The following is a 12,047-nucleotide window of genomic DNA, read 5'->3' on the forward strand; positions in this document are numbered from 1 at the left end:
GAGAAGCACATTAGAGCCTCTCAGCCAATCACGATACAGCTCTGTAGCAAAGTGCAGGCCCGAAAGAGGAAGAGCAGACAACTTTTGTTTTCCTCAGAGTTTAATGAAGTTGGCCTGGTCACTCAAGAAGGGATTAAAAGAGTTTTTAGTATCACTGAGCTGTGCCTACTGAAGAGGGAACTCAAGTGTTCGGGTCACTGTGTGAACAGGATGATCTCAGTTCAGAGCTGCTCGAGGAGGAATATGGCTGGCTCTCCTCCTGCTTTACCAGGCTTCGGGAGCTCAGGAAAGAGTTTTCTTATTGACAATCTGCTGCAGTCACAGACATCTTCAGCTCGTCAAGAAGGGACAGCAGGTGGGCACATGAGACGAGCAACATGTGAACGTCCGAGGAGAACCTGGGGTCTTGAGCATGGAGCCTACCAAAGCCAGGCCCACGGTCCACAGCCGGTGAAAGACTTAGGGGGACCACTTCTGCCACACTCAGGTAGACAAATGATTTTATAAAGACTGACTTTTCAAAGAAATAGTACATTTTCAGATTATGGCAAAAGTCTTAAGTGTATGCAGCTATAAATGTATACAATGACAGCATGTTCAGCTGCATTGCAGTATAGTGTTCTTAAAGACATGTATTTTATTTTTCTTTCCAACAATGTATACATTCAAGATATGTAATGATAAACACTCTCCATTTTCCTCTGTCATTGTCATTATGCATAAGAAATAGTGTTTCCCTTAAACAACAAGAAAAAAAAGATTGCAAAAAATAGCAAAATAAAATTAATGAAAAGGCCTGGATAAAAGTCATGATTCAAAATAGTTATAATTAAAAGGATGTTCATGTTCCTAAAGTGCAAGAGTGCCCATTATTGATGGTCTTAAAGATCGTAAAGATCATATGCATATATTGTCTTTTAGAAATATCACAATACATGCAGCGGTCCTTGACTGACTGCCATAAATTAACTGTTTTTTTTTAAACTTAAATAAATTAAAATAATTTAATCAAGAATGACTATTAATAATTGAATTGTCCATGCTTTACTACTGCCAATATTTGTTCCTAGCAAATATTATGTGCTGCTAAAGTAAGTAAAACCCATATTTTGCAGTTTACATTTGTAAATGAACCTGCTGAGCCCTATCAACACTGCATACATTAAATTAAGTAGGTCCCTATGAATACATAGCATATAGAAAAAGTCAACAGCAATAATACATTTACTTATAACTTACTTAGGACAATACTAAATACAATAGACACCAAGGCATAACAAATCATGCAGCACCACTGCATACATAAATGTATAATAATAAAATGGAATACGTAAATGGAATAAATCAACAGGTCACATTGGTAAATTAACCTGATAATATATGTACATATTCATACATATCAAAGGTTGTTTGGAGCTGGACAAGGAACCCCTTAATCACTAGCAAAAAAGAAAATAATCTACAAATAATATACAGTAAATAATCTGTATAAGGAATCATGGGAAATGTTAAGAAGTCGTTCATCATTCATTCCCATAACTTAAATTATTAATTATATTTTCAAATATATACTATATTTACTGTAGGTCTATGTAGACTGTTTAAATGGTTGATGAGGCAGTCTCCCTCACTTAAATAAGAATTTTGATAATTGGGGACTTTGAAATTTAACAAGAATTGAATGACATGTAAATTGAAATACGACAGAAAATTAGTAGCAAATACCACTTTATAACTTTGATATTTCATAACATAATAGATTCTCCCAGTCTTGATAAGCAACAACAATTTCAGGAAATATTTTGCAAATTTAAAGTAAAGCTAAATGTAATGATTTAGGTTTTAAAAATACAATAATGCAAACCTTAAAGTTGTGTGAAATTTCCATTCATGACGTGTTCATTAATATGGAACACATTATTATTTAGTAATTCATTTTCGAACTGAATTAGTAAATAGATTCTATCCCTTAGATATGTAGTTTTCAAGTATTTGTAATAAAATGATTTTTGGTTAAACATTAAATACCAAATAAACAGTTGAGGGTTCATCTGTGTGTATCATTTAAAACCTAGCACTGCTGCAAAAATACAGATTGAAAAGGAAACATCACGGCAAATATTCGCAAGAGTACACATTTCCTCAGAAGTTGGTTGTAATCCAGTTAACGCCATTGTGGATCATACCTACAGTATCATATCTGGCTATCACATGTTCATATCTCACTGTCCTTATCTCTCTGTGCAGGTGTGCTGAGCAGTGTTTTCCTGCGGAGCCCACAGTATCTGCTGGCATACTGTGGAGGGTCCAGCCCCCCTCCTGTCTTCTCCAGTGAGTGTTTTATGCCTCATCAGCAATGCCTCAGCTACTCTCTAAGCATTAGCAGCAGGGTCTCCCATGCTCTCCACAGCTAATTACTGATGCAATGCCAAAGAGCTAATTCTCCGCTCAACTCTGCACAGCTCTATTCATAAGCATTCACGGCTGTTTAGGATGGGGAAGAGGGGTGAGTTGCAAGGCTTTTAAGAGTCCCTGGGGCCCCCTATTTTGTAATTGCAAATACACACTTTTTCTAACGCAAATATGCAGAGCTAATAAACATCTTGTCTTCTGTCATATTAAGATTATAATTACCAGGTGTGGATTCTTAGTGCTGAGCAAGGCAGATCCTATCAAAGCTCAGCACTCCCTCAGCATATTAATATGTTTGGTTGTGAATCCCAGCAGTTTCAAGTTTATATTATCTGAATGTTTAAATTTTAGAATAAATTATGCTTTAAATATATCATGTACAACTTGTATTGAGTACGTCTACCATCTAGTACTCTAGTGGTTGTCTTATTTTGGCATTGTCCCAAAGCAATTGGAAGTTATTAGTTGCTGCATCCTATGATGCCTGTCAAGAGTTGTTGAATACAGCACAAATCAGAAAGCCCTCATCCCACAGGTCCCTTGAATCTTCTTGGTAGGTTGACACTTTCCCACAGTGCCCAGCAACACAACAATGCCAAGCCTGGCCGTGACCAATTGGCACTTTCACTCCACCATCCACACGCGACCTCACTTCAATTTTTCACTGCAGCAATGAACTCTGCTAAGCACAAAAAACTCACCCAGTTCTCTGCAGAAGAGGGCTGGACCAGGAACATCCCCCTGCCATTGTGTGGCTAAAGAGCTTGGTTCACCGACCCCCCTCCTTTCTCCTGTCCTTCAACACTCATTCCTTCCCATTGGAGACCTCTTGACTAGGACATAAAGCATTCAATAAGAGTGACTTTTATAGACTTATTCGAGCTCATCTTCACATACAAACTGCCTTCATACCTGCAAGTAAAAAGATTTAGTGTTGGGCCACTGAGCCATCGAGTAATGGTATTTCCATTGAACAGCTCTATTGTTGGTATCCTGCAGGGCTCTATAGTTGGCCCACTAGGGTAGACACACACGTTGCCCAGGAATGACCTGGTAATCAGCTATTTAAGTGAAAGCCATTGAGTCCCAATAGAGAAGTGAGAAGCATGTCCAAACCTGTTATGTGCTCCCTAGAGGTGGTCTATGTGCAGATTTGTCGTACAGATTAAAAAGGCAACGTTGAATGGATTGGATAAATTGTTCCACTTGACTTTTGTTGTGCATGCACCTGTGAGTGAAGCAGCGTGGGATTGCTCCTCACAGTTCACCAAATCCTTTTGTTCTTCAGATGAAATGGCTTTCTATTCTCTTTAGTCACCCCCAGTTTGTTAAATTGGACAAATGGAAAGAAAAAAAAAAGATTGAAAGTGAGTGATAAAGAAAGTGTGACAAATACAGGCATGATCTTTGGTTGAAAAGATAGGAAATGTGGTGTGGTTGGTAAAGTACATAGTGATTGTGGACAGAATCTGATTTTGTGCTTTTGTGCCACTATTTGTCTCCCCCTTCCTTCTTTTCAAACTAAGCTACACATAATTTTAGAATTGTAACAACTTGCACATGGGCCAGAGTGAAAATCAATCAATTGAGATGCTAGCATAGTAGCATAGCATAGTGAATCATCACACCAACATCAATATATATTTTTTCTTCAATTAATGTTTCAGAGGGAGCAAATATCCGCATGTGGTCTGCAGATATAAGTCCTAAATCACGTAGAGGGATCCTTAGGAGGGCTGTGTTTTCCGAAGAACAAAGGAAGGAGCTGGAGAAAACTTTTCGAAGACAGAAGTACATCAGCAAGACAGACAGGAACAAGCTTGCAGCTGATCTCAGTCTCAAGGAGTCACAGGTAATCAAGTATGAATTACTTAAGTTTTTGACTAAGTCATCTATGATCGTAAAAGGTTGTGTGTACTTTTGAGGCATATGGCAGTGAGAAATAGTTCCTTTAATAGCTTAATAGTAGCCTGGACTGCATGGTTATGCCTAAATGTCGACCCATTCAGTGATCAACAACTGACTCTGATTATTCTGTGCCGCTTCTAGTATATCTTATTTATTATTTAATTATTATTTTCCCATATGATTATATGACTGAAAGTCTACAAAAAACACAAACACTATCTTAACAATACTACAGCCACAGTACAGTAGGCTACTGTAAACTTTGGTGCTTTGAGTTGGATGCTAATGTCAGCATGCTACTATGCTCATAATGACATTGCTGACTTGGTGATGGTAAGCAAGTAGGCTATAATATATACCATGTTCACCAATATCACACATTAGCTGAAACCACAAAGTAAAGCAGAGGCCAATATGAATAGTTTTACATGTACTCAGTGATAAATTGTCAAGTATTTGAGAAGTAAAAAGATGACCTGAAGGTGGCTTTACAGGAAAGGTTATGGGATTGATAAAGCTATTACAATTCATCCTTAAACCTCTGTACCAAATGTCATGGCAATCGACCAAATAATTGTAAAATAATGGCGCTGGAGCAAAAGTCAAGTCAGTAGGCTTCATCCTCTATGGAATATGAAGGAGGTACAATATTTTATGGCAATCCATCAAATAGCAGATATTTCCATCTGGACCAGAGCAGTGGACTGACCAACGAACTTTGCCATCCCTAGAGCCATACAGCTAGTTTAGCTAAAAATTAACAAACTACACAGATTAACCAAAACTGCCTTTCCACTTTCCTGATGCTATAGGTCAAGATCTGGTTCCAGAACCGCAGAATGAAGTGGAGGAACTGTAAGGAGAAAGAGGTTCATAACACTCGCTCCCCAATGGATGAGCTCATGGCACGGGGTTTGGCTCAGGAGGAGGAAGAGCCATCACCGAATCATACTGATGCAAAGTCTGATAAATCACCACCACAGAAGAATGCCAGGGACACATGAGATGATGCAATGAATGGGAAGTTAAGCAGAGACTCTAACATCCACCGACAGCTTTAAAAAAGCTACAAGAGTGGGAGGGCATCAACAGTGTGTCGATGGAATACTGTGAAGTCTAACATTGATAATATTAACTTTTCTTTCAATGTATGTAACTGCTTTTTGCATCATAATTGTAATGAGGCTCAAGTGCTTAGTCAATCATCTTTTTGCGTTTCACTGGCTTCAATAAGCAATTTCACGGTTATTACACTGACAAGGATTTCCAGGAAAGATTCCCACTCTACATTTGTCATTTCAATTGCTTAAAGGACAAATGAGTTGCTTCATTTATTGCATTTACATATCAGACTTTTCTTCTATCTTCCATGTTTTGGAAACCTTTACATTAATACTCTGCTCATAAACCAAATCCTTTTTTAAATCAAATTTTACTGGGTATATTTTGTAAATAGTTTTTTTTAATGATCTTGAATGCATAGATCAACTGTAAATAAAGTGTTTAAATGAATGCTGACTTACACAATCTTACTGTTAGGTCTGGTAGAACAAAACCATTTACATGTTAATGAACACCATTTTCCATTTCTTTAAATACAATGAATGAATGAACTGTACAATCCATTAAGATGACCAAAAGAGATACTGCTTTACTTAATTTTTTATTTTTAACCTTTTTATGATTAGTGCTTAAAAGAGAATGTATTTTAATAACCTCTGGCAATTATATTCACACACAGACGCATGCAGTCCTCTACAGAAAATATATACATAAAATGCATTACAATAAATACAAGCACATGAAGTGTAGTTACATCAAATGAAAAATAAAAAATGTTTTCTAATTTGCCAAAATTTTAAGATACTATTTTAGACAGCTTTGCTATCATATTTAACAATCCAGTTCAGGAAGAGTGGTGCATTTCAAAATACGGAGATAATTTTTGACTTTGTTGGAGTCTCTCCGGAAGCAGTAAAGGAGGTCATTATGGTCTATAGAGTTGAGTTCTCCTTGTTTGTAGAAGGAAAGGGCAGAGGAGGGGACCAGACTCTCAGAAGAGATGTAACCCACAGTGTTACCAAGCACTCCTAGTAGCCTCATCTGAGGGGGACAGAATAAAATATATCTAATTCCTTCAAGGAATGCACAAACACATATGATGTAAATGGCATAAATACAAATCTAAAATGAATACATAAACATTGTGAACATTTGCTGTAATTCAATTTTATATTTCCTCCTAATAAAAATTAAACATTGGCTAATTTAGCTCAGATTTTGCAGTGAATACAACATGAGGAAATCCAAATGCATTGCAAATAAGCACATATTCAATATATCAATCCAGCTTTTTTTATTTTATTCAGCTTTTTTATTTCTCTAAATGACCATGAATACAATTTGTATAAGATATAACTGCACACCACCAGCATCTACCAGCTCAGCATTCATAAGTGTACTCTTACCTTCTCTGCCATTTTTGCCACTCCATCCCTCAATTCATGTACTATATCACTAATCTCCAGTGCCTTGTTGGAGCTGTAGTGGTTGAAATCTTGATTCTGATCCTGAGACATGCTTCGGTGGAGTTGTGTCAAGGGGTTACCCCAAGCCCCCAGCAGCCTTAGGATCACTTCTGTCAGTTCTTCTCGCTGCACATGAAAGAATAGATTAAAAAGCTAATGATACTAGCTCCCAGAAGAAAAAAAAAGTTTCTGTCTTAAACCGGTTAAACACTTGTTGTATGTATGAAATGTGTATGTATAGACACAACTGTATGTAATATTAACAAACTGAATACTTACCCCTAGTCTTTGTACATTTTCTTTGTCATCAGGTGTTTGTATGCCATGTGTGTGGCACTTTCGTTTTCCTATGAGGTTCTTGTTGGGAAAGGAATATTGCTCCTGCATAGAAGACAAACGTATCATGTCAGTTATGGATGAAGGGTGATGGATGGTGATGGATGGTGATGGATGATAGATGTCAAGCCAGAAAGAAAGGACTCACAAATTCAGAGTGAAGATCACTGGAGATCCCATGCATTCTGGAGGACTGTTGTATGACCCTGTCGAAGAGATCTGCCAGGGAAGGAACATGGCATCCAGTCTGCCCATAGGCACAGATTGGTGCTGAGCCAACTCTCATGTAAAGCTCCAGGTGCACCAGTGAAAGGACAGCAAACCAAACTGAGGAACATAACTTAAAGTCACTGAACATATTCTCACTTCATGAATACATAAAACTAAACTAAAATATTAAAATCTTTTATCTTACCCATGTTCATGGTTCCTGGTCTTGTGGTGGAGCAGCAGTTGACTAGTAGAGTTCTTTTGACACCAGAGCTACTCTTGCAAGGGCTAACTTGTACAATGATGATGCTGCTGGTTTAGCAATTGATTTATAGCGGGGGGGAAACGTGATTTTTCTCTTTGCCAGTCATGTGCTTCCTTTAGTTATTTGCTCAGCCAAGTGCAGACAAAACTAACCCAGGCAGAAAATGTACTACACACTGTAGGCTGGCTTAGGCAATTAGTCTATTGGAGGTAATGACGCACATTTGCATATGGAATATAGAAAAACTTGTTGTTAGTCAAAGTAGTTTCTTTTAATTGTGATTTTTTTTAAATCCACTACAAAAGCATATGCACTATCCTCACTGTCCTCAATTAACCTTAGTTTGACCAGTCCTGAAGTCCTGAGTATAAAATATATTTTTCATGGTGTATTATTTGATATAATGATGTGATAAATTATGATATTACTCTAAATGGAAAAAATATTATGACTTCACTGCTGCACACTGCAACTGAATTGTCCCCAAAAGAAAAAGACAGTACCATAAAACAAACTCATGCATAAGAAATGATTATAAATTGGTGGGGCAACTAATCATATCTAAATCACTTAGTCATTATGCATTTATTTCAAACTACAAGACAGCAAATCATCTGTTAAGAGCACAATATCAAAAATAAATACCATTGCAAAAATGTATTGAATCAGCCTATTGTTCAACAACCCTAGCTAGTGAAAGTCTGTTCAGCCTGATAGTGAAAACAAGGCTATTCATATGTAAAGTGAGTGATTCATCTTCTCATTAGCCCTAAATAGCATGGTCAATACCACTGGCCATCTACTGTGAATAGAGTTGTGCGTCATTCTGAACAGTCTGACTTCTTACCCTAAAGCTACTTTAAACATTATGAAGCAACTCATTTGTTAAAGACAAAGACTTATAAAGTGACGTTTTTAAAAAGAAAGGGTAAAAAGCCCTGTAGTCACGTATGGTTTGTGTTTACATTTCATTATAAATGGTCTTTTAAAATTTGCATTGGGGAAAGGCATGGCAACCCAAGCCTACACTAATGGAGATGCAGAAGTCTTCTGAATCTCATCTGGTGTGACACTTTGTGGCGATATGAGTGATGAGAGAAAGAGCAAGATAAGGCCAACCCAAAGATTCCATTACGTGAGTTCAAGTCATTTGCAGTCAAGCATCACAAATACCAATCAAGTATAATTTTACAGAATATTTTATTGTCATCTTCTGCCACACGACTTACAAAAAGATGTCATAAATACATCAATATTTTTATAGAAAATAGATTTACATTTATTAATACTATGTACATGTCCTAGTGCATTGTATTACTGTGTGCAGTAAGAGCAGAGATGAGAGGGCGAACTGAAGGAAGTAAAGGGTATTGATGTCTGAGTCCAGCTCCATTCTTGTATTCATTTCTATTGAGTCTACTTTTGAAATCTCCATTAACACCCAAAGCCAAGAAACTCTCCATCTCAAAATTCCTGCTTGATTTTGTCTCAAATCGTGTGTCTCAAGTGTAGAACCATACAAGATTCTTCTTATGCGATACTACACTTTAAACACAAATTCAGAGCTCCAGTATTTAAATATAAGTCCATTCAACATCTATGATGCTTCCACTTGCGAGTGGCCACAGCAATGTTTGCATCTTTTTTGTGCCAAGGGAAGAGTCGGGTGAGAGCAAGGGTGCCATCAAGCTGCACAGAACCAGTCAGTACATAAAGCTGTGCTCGTCCAGGGCGCACAAGGGCAACAGCACAGCGAAGGTTGATGAGGAGCCACTGTTGGAGGAGGTGCTGGGTGTCATAAGGCAGCAGAGGCCCCTGGCGGATAAATTCAACCCGGCCCTCAACCTCAAATTCTGGCTCTCCCATAGGAAGGCGACGACGATGAAGTTTGGCGGTCACAGCTGTAGAAAAGAGGGAAAAAAGAAATGAATCATTTGGCTTGGAAAATTAAACACAACCATGATTTGTAAGTAAGTACCACAGCTTTTATAAAAAAAATCTGAATCTTACCAAAGTCATGCTGGCAAAAAGCATCCAGGACTGTTTTCATTGCAGGAGCCTCTTCCATAGAAGGGCAGTTTTGGCAGGCAGGTTTGGGCAAGTCTGTCATAAAAATTAAAGAGTTTAATTTAACTGCATATTCAGTAATTATAGTAAACCAAAAACAGAAAGCACATGGTAGTTTTTTCTGGCATTGGGATGACAGACAGTTAACTAAAATAGCATTCAAAAAATTAGGCTGTGGTTCTAACCTTTGGCAAAGTGGCTGAATTTTGCAAGGGGTGAAAGGCACATGTCTTCTTCGGCAGGGAAGCGGTCACAGTCAAGTGCCTCAGGCCACGGGTGACCCTGGCAGGCCAGCACTGGAGCACAGCTGTCCCTCACTGCCACACACAGACTACGGCAGGGCTGAATAAAACTGAAAGAAATAAAGTCAAAATGTTACACAATGAATACAAAGTCACTGTAAGACTGAGAAAGAGTTTAAACCATAAAAAATAAGGTATTTTTGTTTTACAAAGAATAAACAAAGACATTAAAAAGAACAAGAAATATAAAATATACTTACGTGTCAAGACAGACAGGAGCAATGAGGGAGCAGAGGAAGGCCTGGGCCTGGGGGTGGCAGCCTGTCTGCAACAGGGGTCTCCAGTCTTCTGAGCGTGGCACCACCTCACCTTCAAGGTTACTGTGGCCCAAAAAATTGGGCAGTCGCATTTCAGAATATCCAACATCTTTGCACACTTTCATTTGGTTAGGGATTGTGACACAACGGGTAGATTGACCCATGTCAAATGCCATTGAAGGACATGCCACAGACAGGAGAGCTAAAATGAAGATCACAGCCATTATGAAGTTTTGCAAAAATCTAGAGTCCACGTGGTAGACAGATGTGCTCTCTCTGGGGTTGCTTGTTAGAAGTCTCTGCTGTCCTTGACTGGCTTTGCAACTGCTGCTGCTTGCTTTATATACAGCAAGGTCAGCCAGCCCCATCAGTCTGAATGTCTGTTATCAACTACCTATCAAAGACGCAGAGACGATGCGTTTGGAGACAACAGCTTTTTTTGTGATGACTGCAGACAGGGGGGGGGGGGGGGGGGGGGCAGTAAGAAGATGGAGGGTGTGTGTGAGGGGGAGGACAATGGGCAATCACAAGCCACCTTTCACTAAGTGAAGCCCAGTCACACAAGGTTGAATATTCTTCATTTGCTTTCATAGTCCATAGAAATTCCAAATTGAGCATTTCTTGGAAAAGGATGAAAAACTGATTCTAGGTGCCGAAGGTGTACATGACTGCTTGGCATTCAACTTTGTGATCTTTGCAGTCTGCAATAGTGAATCAATCAACTCAAAAAGTGAATATTTTAATTTTCAGTTTTGTTCACTTCCTTTACTACATCTACTTTGAACTTGTGCTTTAAAAACAATAAATGAAAAGCAAAATGATGAGAGGCACAGGAAGCTGATGTTAACAAACTGCATCACTGAAGTTCCTTCAAAATGAAATAAAGAAATCTGAGGTTTTTGTAGACAGACAGGCAGTCTCCTTCATATTGCTAGTCTCTTTCATGTATCCCTGCTTCCTAATTGGAGGGTTTCATCGGCAGAGCCTCCAGTTCTCATTAGCGAAGCCTTGTCTCTTCTGGTTCACCTGGCTTTGATCTGCCAATAACACAGACTCAAATCCACATGCAAAATACTATAAGCCCACCTCTATTGCTTTTCTGTTTGATGCAGCAGCAGCAAAGAAAACTCAGCATCACCAGTTAGTGTATATCGTACTCACATGAAAACAGTAGCATCTGTATTATACAGAGTTCATGCATGTTCAGTGTGATGCTGCAGCCGGAGACTATCCTATCCAAAGGACAGACACATACATTTTCATCTGATCAGGATTCATTTGAACTGAATATATATACATACACACACACATATTTGTAGGAATAAATGTTTCGTTTAAATATTTATTGCTACAAATAACCAGAGCAACATGCAAATTCTGTCGTCAGACAGACACAGTAAGTCACAACATGCCAACATCCCTTTCAAGAGACCAGAGATCTCGTCCTGAGATGCAGACTGGTGGCACAGACACAAGTGCTAATTTGTCTCATTCTCTCCGTCTCGTGTGCTTAAGACTCTTAATCCAACAATAGAACTACGTTACAGAATAATCGTATTTGTTTGGATGTCGTCTGTCTCCAGATTTAGATGTGTATCTGGGACTGATGCCTCTGGGCCTTTTCAGGACTTTTCCTCATGAATCAGAGGTCTCTATCCTAGCCAGCCTGTGATGGTCACTCTAGCTTCAGACGTGCCAAAGTAAAGTCCATTCTGACTGGCTTTACTCTTATTTCTGTGTCCAGCCCTGCCTCCAGCAAGGA

The 12,047-nt window shown here is 38.6% G+C and overlaps 3 protein-coding genes across 3 annotated transcripts; 1 reads left to right on the plus strand and 2 right to left on the minus strand.

Moving 5' to 3' along the window:
• Positions 1-243: 243 nt before the first annotated feature.
• Positions 244-5,324, plus strand: dbx2 (developing brain homeobox 2). The gene is made up of 4 exons (XM_053319881.1): positions 244-487; positions 2,248-2,331; positions 4,080-4,264; positions 5,133-5,324. Exons 1-4 carry the CDS (start codon positions 244-246, stop codon positions 5,322-5,324), a joined length of 705 nt encoding a protein of 234 aa, XP_053175856.1.
• Positions 5,325-6,213: 889 nt separating this feature from the next.
• On the minus strand, positions 6,214-7,609 carry LOC128359389 (prolactin-like). Its single transcript, XM_053319882.1, has 5 exons — positions 7,600-7,609; positions 7,333-7,511; positions 7,128-7,229; positions 6,789-6,974; positions 6,214-6,423 (listed from the first exon to the last, which is right to left on the minus strand). Exons 1-5 carry the CDS (start codon positions 7,607-7,609, stop codon positions 6,214-6,216), a joined length of 687 nt encoding a protein of 228 aa, XP_053175857.1.
• Positions 7,610-9,249: 1,640 nt separating this feature from the next.
• On the minus strand, positions 9,250-10,518 carry szl (sizzled). Its single transcript, XM_053319575.1, has 4 exons — positions 10,229-10,518; positions 9,912-10,078; positions 9,670-9,762; positions 9,250-9,560 (listed from the first exon to the last, which is right to left on the minus strand). The coding sequence occupies exons 1-4, from the start codon at positions 10,507-10,509 to the stop codon at positions 9,250-9,252; spliced, it is 852 nt and encodes a 283-aa protein (XP_053175550.1). The 5' UTR covers positions 10,510-10,518.
• Positions 10,519-12,047: the final 1,529 nt, after the last annotated feature.

The sequence above is a fragment of the Scomber japonicus genome, chromosome 5 (assembly GCF_027409825.1).
Source record: "Scomber japonicus isolate fScoJap1 chromosome 5, fScoJap1.pri, whole genome shotgun sequence".
Classification (NCBI taxonomy): Eukaryota; Metazoa; Chordata; class Actinopteri; order Scombriformes; family Scombridae; genus Scomber; species Scomber japonicus.